The sequence below is a fragment of the Cherax quadricarinatus genome, chromosome 7 (assembly GCF_038502225.1).
Source record: "Cherax quadricarinatus isolate ZL_2023a chromosome 7, ASM3850222v1, whole genome shotgun sequence".
In the NCBI taxonomy this organism is placed as follows: domain Eukaryota; kingdom Metazoa; phylum Arthropoda; class Malacostraca; order Decapoda; family Parastacidae; genus Cherax; species Cherax quadricarinatus.
Window position 1 is genome coordinate 1,571,474 of NC_091298.1, and position 20,088 is coordinate 1,591,561.

The 20,088-nt window shown below is 43.4% G+C and overlaps 1 protein-coding gene across 50 annotated transcripts in view; it reads right to left on the reverse strand.

Moving 5' to 3' along the window:
* The window catches only part of trol (terribly reduced optic lobes), a 960,590-nt gene that overhangs the window by 703,365 nt on the left and 237,137 nt on the right, over positions 1-20,088 (reverse strand). For all 50 annotated transcript variants that reach the window (XM_070082142.1, XM_070082177.1, XM_070082160.1 and 47 more), the window contains one exon: positions 9,802-9,924. In XM_070082142.1, the coding sequence (XP_069938243.1) occupies positions 9,802-9,924 (123 nt within the window). The remainder of the gene's footprint in view (positions 1-9,801; positions 9,925-20,088) is intronic.

The following is a 20,088-nucleotide window of genomic DNA, read 5'->3' on the forward strand; positions in this document are numbered from 1 at the left end:
CACGTACTATAATAACAGCCAGTACACGTACTATAATAACAGCCAGTACACGTACTATAACAACAGCCAGTACACGTACTATAATAACAGCCAGTACACGTACTATAATAACAGCCAGTACACGTACTATAACAACAGCCAGTACACGTACTATAACAACAGCCAGTACACGTACTATAATAACAGCCAGTACACGTACTATAACAACAGCCAGTACACGTACTATAACAACAGCCAGTACACGTACTATAACAACAGCCAGTACACGTACTATAACAACAGCCAGTACACGTACTATAATAACAGCCAGTACACGTACTATAATAACAGCCAGTACACGTACTATAACAACAGCCAGTACACGTACTATAACAACAGCCAGTACACGTACTATAACAACAGCCAGTACACGTACTATAACAACAGCCAGTACACGTACTATAACAACAGCCAGTACACGTACTATAACAGCCAGTACACGTACTATAACAGCCAGTACACGTACTATAACAACAGCCAGTACACGTACTATAACAACAGCCAGTACACGTACTATAACAACAGCCAGTGCACGTACTATAATAACAGCCAGTACACGTACTATAACAACAGCCAGTACACGTACTATAACAACAGCCAGTACACGTACTATAACAACAGCCAGTACACGTACTATAACAACAGCCAGTACACGTACTATAATAACAGCCAGTACACGTACTATAATAACAGCCAGTACACGTACTATAACAACAGCCAGTACACGTACTATAACAACCAGTACACGTACTATAACAACAGCCAGTACACGTACTATAACAACAGCCAGTACACGTACTATAATAACAGCCAGTACACGTACTATAATAACAGCCAGCACACGTACTATAACAACAGCCAGTACACGTACTATAACAACAGCCAGTACACGTACTATAATAACAGCCAGTACACGTACTATAATAACAGCCAGTACACGTACTATAACAACAGCCAGTACACGTACTATAACAACAGCCAGGACACGTACTATAACAACAGCCAGTACACGTACTATAACAACAGCCAGTACACGTACTATAATAACAGCCAGTACACGTACTATAATAACAGCCAGTACACGTACTATAACAACAGCCAGTACACGTACTATAACAACAGCCAGTACACGTACTATAACAACAGCCAGTACACGTACTATAACAACAGCCAGTACACGTACTATAACAACAGCCAGTACACGTACTATAATAACAGCCAATACACGTACTATAACAACAGCCAGTACACGTACTATAACAACAGCCAGGACACGTACTATAACAACAGCCAGTACACGTACTATAACAACAGCCAGTACACGTACTATAATAACAGCCAGTACACGTACTATAATAACAGCCAGTACACGTACTATAATAACAGCCAGTACACGTACTATAACAACAGCCAGTACACGTACTATAACAACAGCCAGTACACGTACTATAACAACAGCCAGTACACGTACTATAACAACAGCCACTACACGTACTATAACAACAGCCAGTACACGTACTATAACAACAGACAGTACACGTACTATAACAACAGCCAGTACACGTACTATAACAACAGCCAGTACACATACTATAACAACAGCCAGTACACGTACTATAACAACAGCCAGTACACGTACTATAATAACAGCCAGTACACGTACTATAATAACAGCCAGTACACGTACTATAATAACAGCCAGTACACGTACTATAATAACAGCCAGTACACGTACTATAACAACAGCCAGTACACGTACTATAATAACAGCCAGTACATGTACTATAATAACAGCCAGTACACGTACTATAATAACAGCCAGTACACGTACTATAATAACAGCCAGTACACGAACTATAATAACAGCCAGTACACGTACTATAACAACAGCCAGTACACGTACTATAACAGAGGGAAGTGCAAGGACTATAATAAGTGAGTGTACTGGCAGCTACTATAGTACATATACCAGAATATGTTATAGTACATGTACCGGCATCTATTATAGTGAGTGTACTGGTATCTATTATAGTACATGTACTGGCAACTATTATAATGGGTGTACTGGCATTTATTACAGTGGGTGTACTGGCATTTATTACAGTGGGTGTACTGGCGTTTATTATAGTGGGTGTACTGGCATTTATTACAGTGGGTGTACTGGCATTTATTACAGTGGGTGTACTGGCATTTATTACAGTGGGTGTACTGGCATTTATTATAGTGGGTTTACTAGCATGTACTATACTACATGTACTGGCAACTATTATAGTGGGTGTACTGGTATTTATTATAGTGGGTGCACTGGCTATTATAGTGGGTGTACTGGCATCTATTATAGTGGGTGTACTGGCATTTATTATACTGGGTGTACTGCTATTATAGTGGGTGTACTGGCATCTATTATAGTGGGTGTACTGGCATTTATTATACTGGGTGTACTGCTATTATAGTGGGTGTACTGGCATCTATTATAGTGGGTGTACTGGCATTTATTATAGTGGGTGTACTGGCATCTATTATAGTGGGTGTACTGGCATCTATTATAGTGGGTGTACTGGCATTTATTATAGTGGGTGTACTGGCTATTATAGTGGGTGTACTGGCATCTATTATAGTGGGTGTACTGGCTATTATAGTGGGTGTACTGGCATTTATTATAGTGGGTGTACTGGCTATTATAGTGGGTGTACTGGCATCTATTATAGTGGGTGTACTGGCATTTATTATAGTGGGTGTACTGGCTATTATAGTGGGTGTACTGGCATCTATTATAGTGGGTGTACTGGCATTTATTATAGTGGGTGTACTGGCATCTATTATAGTGGGTGTACTGGCATCTATTATAGTGGGTGTACTGGCATCTATTATAGTGGGTGTACTGGCATTTATTATAGTGGGTGTACTGGCATTTATTATAGTGGGTGTACTGGCATCTATTATAGTGGGTGTACTGGCATCTATTATAGTGGGTGTACTGGCATCTATTATAGTGGGTTTACCGGCATCTATTATAGTGGGTGTACTGGCATCTATTATAGTGGGTGTACTGGCATCTATTATAGTGGGTGTACTGGCATTTATTATAGTGGGTGTACTGGCATTTATTATAATGGGTGTACTGGCATTTATTATAGTGGGTGTACTGGCATCTATTATAGTGGGTGTACTGGCATTTATTATAGTGGGTGTACTGGCATTTATTATAATTTATTATAGTGGGTGTACTGGCATCTTTATAGTTTACTGGTGGGTGTACTGGCATTTATTATAGTGGGTGTACTGGCACTGGCATTATTATAATGGGTGGGTGTACTGGCATTTATTATAGTGGGTGTACTGGCATTTATTATAATGGGTGTACTGGCATTTATTATAGTGGGTGTACTGGCATTTATTATAATGGGTGTACTGGCATTTATTATAGTGGGTGTACTGGCATCTATTATAGTGGGTGTACTGGCATTTATTATAGTGGGTGTACTGGCATTTATTATAATGGGTGTACTGGCATTTATTATAGTGGGTGTACTGGCATTTATTATAGTGGGTGTACTGGCATTTATTATAGTGGGTGTACTGGCTATTATAGTGGGTGTACTGGCATTTATTATAGTGGGTGTACTGGCATTTATTATAGTGGGTGTACTATTATACACAGCATCAAATACCACAAAAGGTACACTATTACAGTGGGTGTACTATTATACACAGCATCAAATACCACAAAAGGTACACTATTACAGTGGGTGTACTATTATACACAGCATCAAATACCACAAAAGGTACACTATTACAGTGGGTGTACTATTATACACAGCATCAAATACCACAGAAGGTACACTATGTGTAACTAATATAAACAAAAATCCTTTCTGATAGCGATAATTCAATAAATTAACTCGGCCACTGATGGCCGATGTATTATCAAAGAATCGGCCATGAAAAAAATATTTTCCCCTGAAAAATGTTTAGCTTTTCTTTTAGAAATGTTAATTTTGGTATCTAGGGGGCGCCGCCCCCCGCCTCATAGGAGAGAGTGAGAAATGGAGAGGTAATATTAAAGAAATCCACGGTGTTTGGAAGCCAGGTTTGACATACACAAAGACTATTAGAGGTGAGCCAGACATCTTAATGAAGAGGTGAGTAAGTGGTGGGTGTGGGCGCCACTGACCCTCTCCCACCTACCACCTTCATTACACACTCAAGCTTCACCACTGACAACTCTTATACCATCACGTCACCACTTTAACTGTCTGATTATCTTCACATTCCTGCAGTCACACCCAGTCACCATCACTACCACTGGTAAGTCACCACTACCACTGGTCAGTCACCACCACCACTGGTCAGTCACCACTACCACTGGTCAGTCACCACTACCACTGGTCAGTCACCACAACCACTGGTAAGTCACCACTACCACTGGTCAGTCACCACCACCACTGGTCAGTCACCACCACTGGTCAGTCACCACCACCACTGGTCAGTCACCACTACCACTGGTCAGTCACCACCACCACCACTGGTCAGTCACCGCAACCTCTGGTCAGTCACCCCTAACACTTGTCAGTCACCACCACAACTGGTCAGTCACCACTACCACTGGCCAGTCACCACCACCACCACTGGTCAGTCACCACCACCACTGGTCAGTCACCACTACCACTGGTCAGTCACCACCACCACTGGTCAGTCACCACAACCACTGGTCAGTCACCCCTAACACTTGTCAGTCACCACCACCACTGGTCAATAACCACTACCACTGGTCAGTCACCACCACCACTGGTCAGCCACCACTACTGGCCAATCACCACCACCACTAGTCAGTCACCACCACTGGTCAGTCACCACTACCACTGGTCAGCCGCCACCACCACTGGTCAGTCACCACTACCACTGGCCATTCACCACTACCACTGGTCAGCCACCACCACCACTGGTCATTCACCACTACCACTGGTCAGCCACCACCACCACTGGTCAGTCACCACTACCACTGGTCAGTAACCACTACCACTGGTCAGTAACCACTACCACTGGTCAGTCACCACCACCACCAATGCTCAGTCACCACAACCACCACTGGTCAGTCACCACCACCACCACTGGTCAGTCACCACTACCATTGGTCAGTCACCTCTACCACTGGTCAGTCACCACCACCACTGGTCAGTCACCACTACCACTGGTCAGTCACCACTACCACTGATCAGTAGCCACTACCACTGGTCAGTCACCACTACCATTGGTCAGTCACCTCTACCACTGGTCAGTCACCACCACCACTGGTCAGTCACCACTACCACTGGTCAGTCACCACTACCACTGATCAGCAGCCACTACCACTGATCAGTAACCACTACCACTGGTCAGTCACCAACACCACTAGTCAGTCACCACCACCACTGGTCAGTCACCACTACCACAGGTCAGTAACCACTACCACTGGTCAGTTACCACTACCACTAGTCAGTCACCACCACTGGTCAATCACCACTACCACTGGTCAGTCACCACCACCACAGGTCAGTAACAACTACCACTGGTCAGTCACCACCACCACTGGTCATTCACCACTACCACTGGTCAGCCACCACCACCACTGGTCAGTCACCACCACCACTGGTCAGTTACTATTACCACTGGTCAGTAACCACTACCACTGGTCAGTAACCACTACTACTGGTCAGTAACCATTACCACTGGTCAGTCACCACTACCACTGGTCAGTCACCACCACCACTGGTCAGTCACCACTACCATTGGTCAGTCACCTCTACCACTGGTCAGTCACCACCACCACTGGTCAGTCACCACCACCACTGGTCAGTCACCACTACCACTGGTCAGTCACCACTACCACTGATCAGTAACCACTACCACTGGTCAGTCACCACCACCACTAGTCAGTCACCACTACTGGTCAATCACCACCACCACTGGTCAATCACCACCACCACTGGTCAATCACCACCACCACTGGTCAGTCACTGCCACCACTGGTTAGTAACCACTACCACTGGTCAGCCACCACCACTGCCACTGGTCAGCCACCCGCACCACTGGTTAGTCACCACTACCACCAATGGTCAGTCATCACTACCACTGGTCAGTCACCACCATCACTGGTCAGTCACCACCACCACTGGTCAGTCACCACTACCACTGGTCAGTAACCACTACCACTAGTCAGTCACCACCACTGTTCAATCACCACTACCACTGGTCAGTCACCACCACCACTGGTCAGTAACCACTGCCACTGGTCAGTAACCACTGTGCCACTAGTCAGTCACCACTACTGGTCAATCACCACCACCACTGGTCAGTCACCACCACCAATGGTCAGTCACCACTATCTCTGCTCACTCACCACCACCGCGACTAGTAAGTCACCACTACCACTGGTCAATCACCACCACTGGTCAGTCACCACTACCACTGGTCAGTCACCACTACCACTGGTCAGTCACCACCACCACTGGTCAGTCACCACTACCATTGGTCAGTCACCTCTACCACTGGTCAGTCACCACCACCACTGGTCAGTCACCACCACCACTGGTCAGTCACCACTACCACTGGTCAGTCACCACTACCACTGATCAGTAACCACTACCACTGGTCAGTCACCACCACCACTAGTCAGTCACCACCACCACTGGTCAGTCACCACCACCACTGGTCAGTCACCACTACCACAGGTCAGTAACCACTACCACTGGTCAGTTACCACTACCACTAGTCAGTCACCACCACTGGTCAATCACCACTACCACTGGTCAGTCACCACCACCACAGGTCAGTAACAACTACCACTGGTCAGTCACCACCACCACTGGTCATTCACCACTACCACTGGTCAGCCACCACCACCACTGGTCAGTCACCACCACCACTGGTCAGTTACTATTACCACTGGTCAGTAACCACTACCACTGGTCAGTAACCACTACTACTGGTCAGTAACCATTACCACTGGTCAGTCACCACTACCACTGGTCAGTCACCACCACCACTGGTCAGTCACCACTACCATTGGTCAGTCACCTCTACCACTGGTCAGTCACCACCACAACTGGTCAGTCACCACCACCACTGGTCAGTCACCACTACCACTGGTCAGTCACCACTACCACTGATCAGTAACCACTACCACTGGTCAGTCACCACCACCACTAGTCAGTCACCACTACTGGTCAATCACCACCACCACTGGTCAATCACCACCACCACTGGTCAATCACCACCACCACTGGTCAGTCACCACCACCACTGGTCAGTCACCACTACCACTGGTCAGTAACCACTACCACTAGTCAGTCACCACCACTGGTCAATCACCACTACCACTGGTCAGTCACCACCACCACTGGTCAGTAACCACTGCCACTGGTCAGTAACCACTGTGCCACTAGTCAGTCACCACTACTGGTCAATCACCACCACCACTGGTCAGTCACCACCACCAATGGTCAGTCACCACTATCTCTGCTCACTCACCACCACCGCGACTAGTAAGTCACCACTACCACTGGTCAATCACCACCACTGGTCAGTCACCACTATCACTGGTCAGTCACCACCTCCACTGGTCAGTCACCACTCCACACACTCACCACACCCACACCCTCCCTACTCCCACACTCTCACCACACCCACACCCTCACCACACCCGCACCCTCACCACTCCCACACCCTCAACATTCCTACACCATCACCACACCCACACCACCACTCCCACACCCTCACCACACACACACCATCACCTCTCCCACACCCTCACCACACCCACACCTTCACCACTCCCACACCCTCACCACTCCCACACCTTCATCACACCCACACCACTCCCACACCCTCACCACTCCTAAACCATCACCACACCCACAACACCACTCCCACACCTTCACCACTCCCACACCATCACCACACCCACACTGTTCCCACACCATCACCACTCCTACACCATCGCCACACCCACACCCTCAACTCCCACACCATCACCACACCCACACCATCACCACTCCCACACCCTCACCACACCGACACCACTCCCACACCCTCACCACTCCTACACCATCACCACACCCACACCACTCCCACACCCTCACCACACCCACACCCTCACCACACCCACACCTACATCATCACCACACCCACAACACCCCTCCCACACCCTCACCACACCCACACCATCACTACACCCACACCATCACCACATGCACACCATCACCACACCCACACCACTCCCACACCCTCACCACTCCTACACCATCACCACACACACACCCCTTCACCACTCCCACACCCTCACCACACCCTCACCACTCCCACACCCTCACCACACCCACACCCTCACCACACCCACACCACACCCACACGCTCACCACACATTCACCACTCTCACACCCTCACCACACCCACACACTCACCACACCCTCACCACTCCTACACCATCACCACACCCACAACACCCCCACACCCTCACCACACCCACACCATCACTCCCACACCCTCACAACTCCCACACCATCACCACACCCACACCACTCCCACACCCTCACCACTCCTACACCACCACTTCCACACCCTCACCACTCCCACACCCCTCACCACACCCACACCCTCACCCTCACCACACCCAACCCACTTCCAAACCACTTCCACACCACACGCACACCACACCCTCACCAATCCCACACCATCACCACACCCATATCATCATTTCTCCCACACCCACACCCTCACCAATCACACACCCTCACCACTCCTACACCATCACTCCCAAACCCTCACCACACCCACACCATCACCACACCCATACCATCACCACTCCCACACCATCACCACACCCACACCACTCCCACACCCTCACTACTACACCATCACCACACCCACAACACCCCCAAACCCTCACCACACCTACACCACATCCACACCATCACCACTCCCACACCCTCACAACTCTCACACCATCACCACCCCACACCATCACCACACCCACACCATCACCACTCCCACACCATCACCACACCCACACCATCACCACTCCCACACCATCACCACTTCCACACCATCACCACCCCACACCATCACCACAACCACACCATCACCACCCCACACCATCACCACACCCACACCATCACCACTCCCACACCATCACCACTTCCACACTATCACCACCCCACACCATCACCACAACCACACCATCACCACACCCACACCATCACCACTCCCACACCATCACCACACTTAGTCAAGCACATGAAGGTTGAAGAAATTTTAATAACTTTTAAAGAAGTCAATACCATAACTGAGATTAATGCATCATGAAGAGTTATAGGAAATTAACATGTCAACAACCTTTGGCACAGATAACTAGAGACTGAATTAAGAGGACCAGGATTATGGGAACACAGGTGGAAGATCTCAGGATGGTTAAAAAGTGCAATGACTTGGATTAGGCAGTGGTGGAGGAAAACTCAATATTCAGCTTCAAGTGTAGATATAAGGCCCAAGAGGCCAGATTCAGTGATGCTGACCAAAGTAGTCTAGGAGGCAGGGCCAAGAGCTGAGCCTCAAGCCCAGCACACACAACTTGTAGAGTACAACTCAGTGAATACAATGACTAATGCACATGTAGTTACAGAACAATACTTGTAAATTACTTTATACAAATTCATCACCAACAGTACACAAAAATGCATATAAACAGAAATAAAAAAAATGAATATATACATGTGCTTTACTTACCTGGTGGAGGAGGACAGTTATGTTCATCCGACTGATCGCTACAGTCCCACACACCGTTACAAACTTGCGATTGTGAGATACACCGTGTTCCACCATCACACACTATTTCTGAAGCTTCACAACCTGGTGTAGCACAAAAAATTAAATGTTAATTTTTTATCACATACATAAACTTAGTCAATTTCATATAGTGTGGATAAGTTCTGTCTTTAAAACAATTCACATAAGGAGAATTTGGCAATTATCAAACAGAACAAATACTGCTGATTCTCAAAATTTATACTATGTGTGAATATCAAAAGAAATTTCTTCCAGTTCCAGATTATTAAACCATGATTGGACATAACTGACATATGAGCAGATTTCTCTAATAATCTGCACTCCATATATGCTGTGTCTATGCTGGCCAAGTATATAAGGATACTAGGTGGTGTTCAGCTGGCCAAGTATACAAGGATACTAGGTGGTGTTCAGCTAGCCAAGTATACAAGGATACTAGGTGGTGTTCAGCTAGCCAAGTATTCAAGGATACTAGGTGGTGTTCAGCTAGCCAAGGATATAAGGATACTAGGTGGTGTTCAGCTAGCCAAGTATACAAGGATACTAGGTGGTATTCAGCTAGGCAAGTATACAAGGATACTAGGTGGTGTTCAGCTAGGCAAGTATACAAGGATACTAGGTGGTGTTCAGCTAGGCAAGTATACAAGGATACTAGGTGGTGTTCAGCTAGGCAAGTATACAAGGATACTAGGTGGTGTTCAGCTAGCCAAGTATACAAGGATACTAGGTGGTGTTCAGCTAGCCAAGTATACAAGGATACTAGGTGGTGTTCAGCTAGCCAAGTATACAAGGATACTAGGTGGTGTTCAGCTAGCCAAGTATACAAGGATACTAGGTGGTGTTCAGCTAGCCAAGTATTCAAGGATACTAGGTGGTGTTCAGCTAGCCAAGTATATAAGGATACTAGGTGGTGTTCAGCTAGCCAAGGATATAAGGATACTAGGTGGTGTTCAGCTAGCCAAGGATATAAGGATACTAGGTGGTGTTCAGCTAGCCAAGTATACAAGGATACTAGGTGGTGTTAAGCTAGCCAAGGATATAAGGATACTAGGTGGTGTTCAGCTAGCCAAGGATATAAGGATACTAGGTGGTGTTCAGCTAGCCAAGTATACAAGGATACTAGGTGGTGTTAAGCTAGCCAAGGATATAAGGATACTAGGTGGTGTTCAGCTAGCCAAGGATATAAGGATACTAGGTGGTGTTCAGCTAGCCAAGGATATAAGGATACTAGGTGGTGTTCAGCTAGCCAAGGATATAAGGATACTAGGTGGTGTTCAGCTAGCCAAGGATATAAGGATACTAGGTGGTGTTCAGCTAGCTAAGGATATAAGTATACAAGGATACTAGGTGGTGTTCAGCTAGCCAAGGATATAAGGATACTAGGTGGTGTTCAGCTAGCCAAGGATATAAGGATACTAGGTGGTGTTCAGCTAGCCAAGGATATAAGGATACTAGGTGGTGTTCAGCTAGCCAAGGATATAAGGATACTAGGTGGTGTTCAGATGGATATCAAATTTAAGGCACACAAAATTACTGAAAAAAAATATCAGTATTGTGTTATGCTGAAAACAGGGAGAAAATTTACAACTTTGCTGCATTTTTCAGTGTTAAAAATAATTGTAAAACAATACTGGTAGGTTACGGAGAAGAGCGGGGCAGTGGATGGTGAAAGGGTAAAGGGCAGCAAGAGACTGACCAGCATCAAAGGAACCCTCTTGAAGGATCAGTATATTAACACTACTTTAAAATACCAAATCTCTAATATCATGCTGTTTGCCTATATTACTGTATAATTAATATTTACAACTGGGATGATGAAGATTATCATGATATTATAGTGGAAATTATACATCATTAACATTTTAGAAATGTAAAACAGTCTCAAATAAACACTGTTATTATTATTAGCAGCAGTAGTAGTATTAATATTTATATTATAATTATTATTAGTAGTAGTAGTAGTAAAGAACATTATTATTAGTAGTAGTAGTATTATTAGTAGTAGTATTATTATCATTATGGGGAAGCATGAATCTATAAAGGTCATAGAGCACATGGGAAATAAATAATTAGGTTTGGTCTAGGGAAGCTGAAAATAATTCCAATTCCTTAGATCAAGAGCCTTTCATCAGCATCAAGGGGCAAATAGCATAGTAGCAATTTTTTTCTAAACAAAATTACCATATGTTAAAATCAGTTTAGTAGAGAAGCCTGAAAATAAACAGGATAATTCTTATGCCAAAAAAATATTAGTGTTAATGTCAATGAGCTATTTTGTTTAATAATATGATGAGAACCAGACACACGGACAAGATTTAAGAAATAAGTGAAGACTTATGCTGCAACATTGCTGTTCACAAATCAGGCAAACTTCTGTCTATAACAATGTTTTTGTTAGCTTACATCAGGAAAGTCTGACTTTGGTCAATCAAGGAAGAACCAACTTTGGAACTTTTTGCTTTTAATACACTGGGCATCTCTCACCAAGGTAGGCTCTTACCAGAGGTGTGCAGATACTACAGTTCAGATGCCTCCCCAAACTGGAAATGTCCCCACCCATCCTTCAGACTGCAGGCACTGTACTTCCCACCTCCGGCTAACCAGTTTACCTGAACTGCTTCACAAAATGTCACTTTGCTCACACTCCAAACAGTACAGTAAATCCCAAAAACCATCTGTCACCACTCTTATCTATCACACTCGCACATGCCTGATGGATGTCCAAGCCCTCACAAACAAAAACCTCCTATAGCCCCTACCTCCAACCTTTCCTAGGGTGACTCATAACCCCCCCCCCTTCCCTCCAATACAGATTTATACACCTTCCAAGTCATCCTATTTCACTCCATCCTCTCTAAATGTTTGAACTGCCTTATCAACCCCTCCTCAGCCCTCTAGATAATACTTTTAGTAACTCCACATCTCCTCCTAATCTCCAAGATATTAATTCTCTGCATAACATTTACACTATACATTTCCCTCGGATGCGACATCCTCACTGCCTCCAACTTCCTCCTCCTCCTCCTCCTCACTTCAACATTCATAACCCAAGTTCTTTGTCTCCACAGATGCCTCAATGCAAAACCCACCATTTTCCCTTCATCAAATCTATGGTCCACTGTGTCTTTCATACACCCATCCACCAACAAGTTCACCCCCATATCTGAACATAATCACTTCCTCCATACCTGCTTTAAATCTATGTGCCATTGAGCATTTAAAAGTTAGATATTAATAAACTAATGATAGAATAACATTAGTAGTAATTTAATTTTCTACTACATAAATGACAATTTTGTAGAGATTATTTATTTTAATGAGAGAAATTTACAGGATTGCTGGTTTCTTTTTCTGTCTCATAAACACGCTAAGATAACAGGGATATCTTGCTACTCCTACTTACACCTTGGTCACACTTCACAGACACGCACATGCATATATATATATACATACATCTAGGTTTTTCTCTTTTTTCTAAATAGCTCTTGTTCTTTTTTATTTCTTCTATTGTCCATGGGGAAGTGGAAAAGAATCTTTCCTCCGTAAGCCATGCGTGTCGTATGAGGCGACTAAAATGCCGGGAGCAATGGGCTAGTAACCCCTTCTCCTGTATACAATTACTAAAAAAGAGAAGAAGAAAAACTTTATAAAACTGGGTTGCTTAAATGTGCGTGGATGTAGTGCGGATGACAAGAAACAGATGATTGCTGATGTTATGAATGAAAAGAAGTTGGATGTCCTGGCCCTAAGCGAAACAAAGCTGAAGGGGGTAGGAGAGTTTCAGTGGGGGGAAATAAATGGGATTAAATCTGGAGTATCTGAGAGAGTTAGAGCAAAGGAAGGGGTAGCAGTAATGTTAAATGATCAGTTATGGAAGGAGAAAAGAGAATATGAATGTGTAAATTCAAGAATTATGTGGATTAAAGTAAAGGTTGGATGCGAGAAGTGGGTCATAATAAGCGTGTATGCACCTGGAGAAGAGAGGAATGCAGAGGAGAGAGAGAGATTTTGGGAGATGTTAAGTGAATGTATAGGAGCCTTTGAACCAAGTGAGAGAGTAATTGTGGTAGGGGACTTGAATGCTAAAGTAGGAGAAACTTTTAGAGAGGGTGTGGTAGGTAAGTTTGGGGTGCCAGGTGTAAATGATAATGGGAGCCCTTTGATTGAACTTTGTATAGAAAGGGGTTTAGTTATAGGTAATACATATTTTAAGAAAAAGAGGATAAATAAGTATACACGATATGATGTAGGGCGAAATGACAGTAGTTTGTTGGATTATGTATTGGTAGATAAAAGACTGTTGAGTAGACTTCAGGATGTACATGTTTATAGAGGGGCCACAGATATATCAGATCACTTTCTAGTTGTAGCTATACTGAGAGTAAAAGGTAGATGGGATACAAGGAGAATAGAAGCATCAGGGAAGAGAGAGGTGAAGGTTTATAAACTAAAAGAGGAGGCAGTTAGGGTAAGATATAAACAGCTATTGGAGGATAGATGGGCTAATAAGAGCATAGGCAATGGGGTCGAAGAGGTATGGGGTAGGTTTAAAAATGTAGTGTTAGAGTGTTCAGCAGAAGTTTGTGGTTACAGGAAAGTGGGTGCAGGAGGGAAGAGGAGCGATTGGTGGAATGATGATGTAAAGAGAGTAGTAAGGGAGAAAAAGTTAGCATATGAGAAGTTTTTACAAAGTAGAAGTGATGCAAGGAGGGAAGAGTATATGGAGAAAAAGAGAGAAGTTAAGAGAGTGGTGAAGCAATGTAAAAAGAGAGCAAATGAGAGAGTGGGTGAGATGTTATCAACAAATTTTGTTGAAAATAAGAAAAAGTTTTGGAGTGAGATTAACAAGTTAAGAAAGCCTAGAGAACAAATGGATTTGTCAGTTAAAAATAGGAGAGGAGAGTTATTAAATGGAGAGTTAGAGGTATTGGGAAGATGGAAGGAATATTTTGAGGAATTGTTAAATGTTGATGAAGATAGGGAAGCTGTGATTTCGTGTATAGGGCAAGGAGGAATAACATCTTGTAGGAGTGAGGAAGAGCCAGTTGTGAGTGTGGGGGAAGTTCGTGAGGCAGTAGGTAAAATGAAAGGGGGTAAGGCAGCCGGGATTGATGGGATAAAGATAGAAATGTTAAAAGCAGGTGGGGATATAGTTTTGGAGTGGTTGGTGCAATTATTTAATAAATGTATGGAAGAGGGTAAGGTACCTAGGGATTGGCAGAGAGCATGCATAGTTCCTTTGTATAAAGGCAAAGGGGATAAAAGAGAGTGCAAAAATTATAGGGGGATAAGTCTGTTGAGTGTACCTGGTAAAGTGTATGGTAGAGTTATAATTGAAAGAATTAAGAGTAAGACGGAGAATAGGATTGCAGATGAACAAGGAGGCTTTAGGAAAGGTAGGGGGTGTGTGGACCAGGTGTTTACAGTGAAACATATAAGTGAACAGTATTTAGATAAGGCTAAAGAGGTCTTTGTGGCATTTATGGATTTGGAAAAGGCGTATGACAGGGTGGATAGGGGGGCAATGTGGCAGATGTTGCAAGTGTATGGTGTAGGAGGTAGGTTACTGAAAGCAGTGAAGAGTTTTTACGAGGATAGTGAGGCTCAAGTTAGAGTATGTAGGAAAGAGGGAAATTTTTTCCCAGTAAAAGTAGGCCTTAGACAAGGATGTGTGATGTCACCGTGGTTGTTTAATATATTTATAGATGGGGTTGTAAGAGAAGTAAATGCGAGGGTTTTGGCAAGAGGCGTGGAGTTAAAAGATAAAGAATCACACACAAAGTGGGAGTTGTCACAGCTGCTCTTTGCTGATGACACTGTGCTCTTGGGAAATTCTGAAGAGAAGTTGCAGAGATTGGTGGATGAATTTGGTAGGGTGTGCAAAAGAAGAAAATTAAAGGTGAATACAGGAAAGAGTAAGGTTATGAGGATAACAAAAAGATTAGGTGATGAAAGATTGAATATCAGATTGGAGGGAGAGAGTATGGAGGAGGTGAACGTATTCAGATATTTGGGAGTGGACGTGTCAGCGGATGGGTCTATGAAAGATGAGGTGAATCATAGAATTGATGAGGGAAAAAGAGTGAGTGGTGCACTTAGGAGTCTGTGGAAACAAAGAACTTTGTCCTTGGAGGCAAAGAGGGGAATGTATGAGAGTATAGTTTTACCAACGCTCTTATATGGGTGTGAAGCGTGGGTGATGAATGTTGCAGCGAGGAGAAGGCTGGAGGCAGTGGAGATGTCATGTCTGAGGGCAATGTGTGGTGTGAATATAATGCAGAGAATTCGTAGTTTGGAAGTTAGGAGGAGGTGCGGGATTACCAAAACTGTTGTCCAGAGGGCTGAGGAAGGGTTGTTGAGGTGGTTCGGACATGTAGAGAGAATGGAGCGAAACAGAATGACTTCAAGAGTGTATCAGTCTGTAGTGGAAGGAAGGCGGGGTAGGGGTCGGCCTAGGAAGGGTTGGAGGGAGGGGGTAAAGGAGGTTTTGTGTGCGAGGGGCTTGGACTTCCAGCAGGCATGCGTGAGCGTGTTTGATAGGAGTGAATGGAGACAAATGGTTTTTAATACTTGACGTGCTGTTGGAGTGTGAGCAAAGTAACATTTATGAAGGGATTCAGGGAAACCGGCAGGCCGGACTTGAGTCCTGGAGATGGGAAGTACAGTGCCTGCACTCTGAAGGAGGGGTGTTAATGTTGCAGTTTAAAAACTGTAGTGTAAAGCACCCTTCTGGCAAGACAGTGATGGAGTGAATGATGGTGAAAGTTTTTCTTTTTCGGGCCACCCTGCCTTGGTGGGAATCGGCCGGTGTGATAATAAAAAAAAAAAAATTTACAGGTTAAATATTAAATGTGAATAGCAATTTTCAGCAATGAAATTTCTGAATGGGAATGGTTTGACCCCATGGCAAGTGAGTCTTAAAGCACACAGGCCAGTGTGTTAACCAGCTGCCTCTAATGAGATTCATCCAATTACGTATTCATTTCTATACACTATAGGGTGGTGAGCATGGGCCACCACTGTGACCACAAATGCAGGATACTCCAGCTCAAGTCCTTTCAAAGTCATCAATCATGTCATTATGATTTTGTGAGTCATGATTTCAGTAGTGGTTAGTGAAAAGAATACTGAATATTACTACTAATATATACAATACAATACAGTAGAACCCCAGTATCTACGGATTCGGTATCCACAGTTTCAGTTATCCATGGTTTACTGTAGCCCAAAATTAATCGTTAATTCTGCTTAATAATGTTCCTGAAGTGAAAAAGTAGTGATGTTGGCAGTTCTTCAAAGCCTAAGAGAAACTGTGAAATGCTTTCAATCAGTGAAAAAGTGCTAATTCTAGACTTATTTTGCTTAATTTATCAATTAAACTTTATCATAGGTATGTAAACAAAAACTATCCAGGGTTTCAGGTATCCAGGGTAGGTCTTGGAGTGTATCCCCCACGGATATGGGGGGACTACTGTACAATGTTCATTTCTTTATATGGTACAAATAATGAAGGTTACATGTAGTAAAAAAGTGGTGGGCACAAAAGAAAGCAACTAATATGCAATGTATTTCAGGCAAACTAATCCTAATGTTTAAATGTTAATGATATTTAGACATAGAATATTAAGTAGGATTTCTTATGCAGTTAACCACTATCATATGTACAATCAGAAAGGTAGCTAATTAACAAATGGTACAATGAGATAGTATAATTGCAAATGTAATCCGCCTGTTTTTTACTGAGTTTTGCTTGTTCAGACAAAGAAATTGACAATTTTGAAACTGCCAAACCATTTTGTAATCAAGAAAAGTTTAGAGAGTTATCTTTGAATGAAGTAAATACTGTCATGCATTTGTCAAGGCATTGTGTATAATACTGTCAAAACCAAGTCTTTCAAATTCTCCACAGGGATTCATTGCAAGCAGAGTAATTTGCATATTACTGTGCTTGTACATGTAATATGATACGAATCTGTATCAATTTTCCTTGTTATTAATAATACAGATGTAATTACTAAATATACTAGTATTTACATTAGAGTGCAAATTAATTTGGACAGGAATAAATTTTGTCTCATCATATGTCTGTTTCAGCCTAATTAATGTAGTACAGGTCTCCCTCAACATTCGCGAGGGTTGGGGGATCAAGAGCCTCGCAAATGTTGAAAAATCGTCAATGTTTGGTGCCCCAATATATTGTAGGGAAATATATTACAATACTGCTTCTTTAACTTGTTGAACCATTAATAATCATAAAATACATGAAAACGTCATAAATTGTACTAAATATATACATTTTATGTTTTAATAACGTATGTTATTTAATAACATGTATGTTAATAACATGTATGTTATTAAATACCACAGACTCCACCACTGCCTCCACCACTGTGAGTCCCTACTACCCTCCCTCCGACCCCCACAACTGGCAGCCAGCCCTCCCACCACTGTGTGGTGAGTGTTTTGTTTGTTCATTATTTGCTATTAAACTACAGTATAAATAATGTAAACCCATTCATGACTGCATATTGGAATGGCTATTAGGAAAGGTATTAGATGGTGACATCATGTGTTTACTCTTGAACACAGCAAAGAATCGAACATTTCTGCTATTGCTAATAATAACAATAGTAATAATAATAATAAATACGATAATTGAAGAAGGAAATTGTACAAAAATACAAGGGAGTGGTTGACACATCGTCAGTGTGACTTTGTTTATCCTGGAGTGAACATTAGTCTCCCTGCTCTTGCAAACATTTCACAATAATTCAGCGGTTGAGGCAGTGGTATTTAATAACATATATGTTATAAATAATAATAGTACATGTTATTATTAATAACATGTATTATTATTAACATGTATGTATTTAATAACATATATGTTATAAATAATAATAGTACATATTATTAACAGCATGTATTATTATTAACATGTATGTTATTAAATACCATTGCCTCAATCACTGCCTCTACCAATCCAGTCACACTCAATCTACAAGCACCAAACACAATGAATTATTGTGAAATGTTTGGAAGAGCAGGGAGACTAATGTTCACTCCAGCATAAACAAAGTCACACTGACGATGTGCCAACCACTCCCTCGTATTTTTATACAATTTCCTTCTTCAATTATATCATACTTATTATTATTATTACTATTGTTATTATTAGCAGTAGCAGAAATGTTTAATTCTTTGCTGTGTTCAAGAGTAAACACATGATGTCACCGTCTAATACCTGTCCGAATAGCCATTCCAATATGCAGTCATGAATGGGTTTACATTATTTATACTGTAGTTTAATAGCAAATAATGAACAAACAAAACACTCACCACACAGTGGTGGGAGGGCTGGCTGCCAGTTGTGGGGGTCGGTGGGAGGGTAGTAGGGACTCGCAGGTGGTGGGAAACTTAAATATGATTTGGCGGCTGGGAATTTGGTGGCTGGGAATTTGGCGGTTGGGAATTAGTGAATGGTTTACAATATGTTCTTTATATCTCTCTCCTTCTCGAGCATTTTCTATCCCAGATTTTGCCTTTCTAGTTTCATCCTTACCACCACCACTTCTGTTACTTGGTGATTTTAACGCCCACCATTTCCTCTGGGGGGGGGTCTCATTGTGACTCACGATGCATCCAGTTGGAGGCTTTTCTCGCCTCTCACCCCCTCCATGTTTTAAATATGGGTACTCCCACCCATTTTGATCCTCGTACTCATACTCTCTCTTGCATCGATCTATCAGTCTGCTCTTCCTCCACTGCACTAGACTTCACCTGGTCTGTTCTACCAGACTTACATGACAGCGATCATTTTCCAATCATTCTTACTTCTCCTTCCTATTCACCACCTTTCCGTAGCCCTCACTGGCAATTTGATCGGGCAAATTGGGACCTTTACTCGCAACTCAATGCTTTTAGTGAGGTTCCTTCTTCATCCTCCATTGATGAGCTCCTACACCTCTTCTCGACGTCAGTTTATACCGCAGTTTCTCATTCTATACCCCAAACCTAAGGCAGGCATTCTCAGAAGTGCGTGCCTTGGTGGTCTCCTGCTTGTGCTCGTGCAGTACGTTTGAAACGCGCTGCATGGGGCAGGTACCAGTACAATAGAACCGCTGAGAGACTTCTTGATTTTAAGCAGAAGCGTGCGATCGCTCGCCGTGCCATCCGTGAAACTAAACGCACTTGCTGGCGAGACTATGTTTCCGCCATCACCTCTGCTTC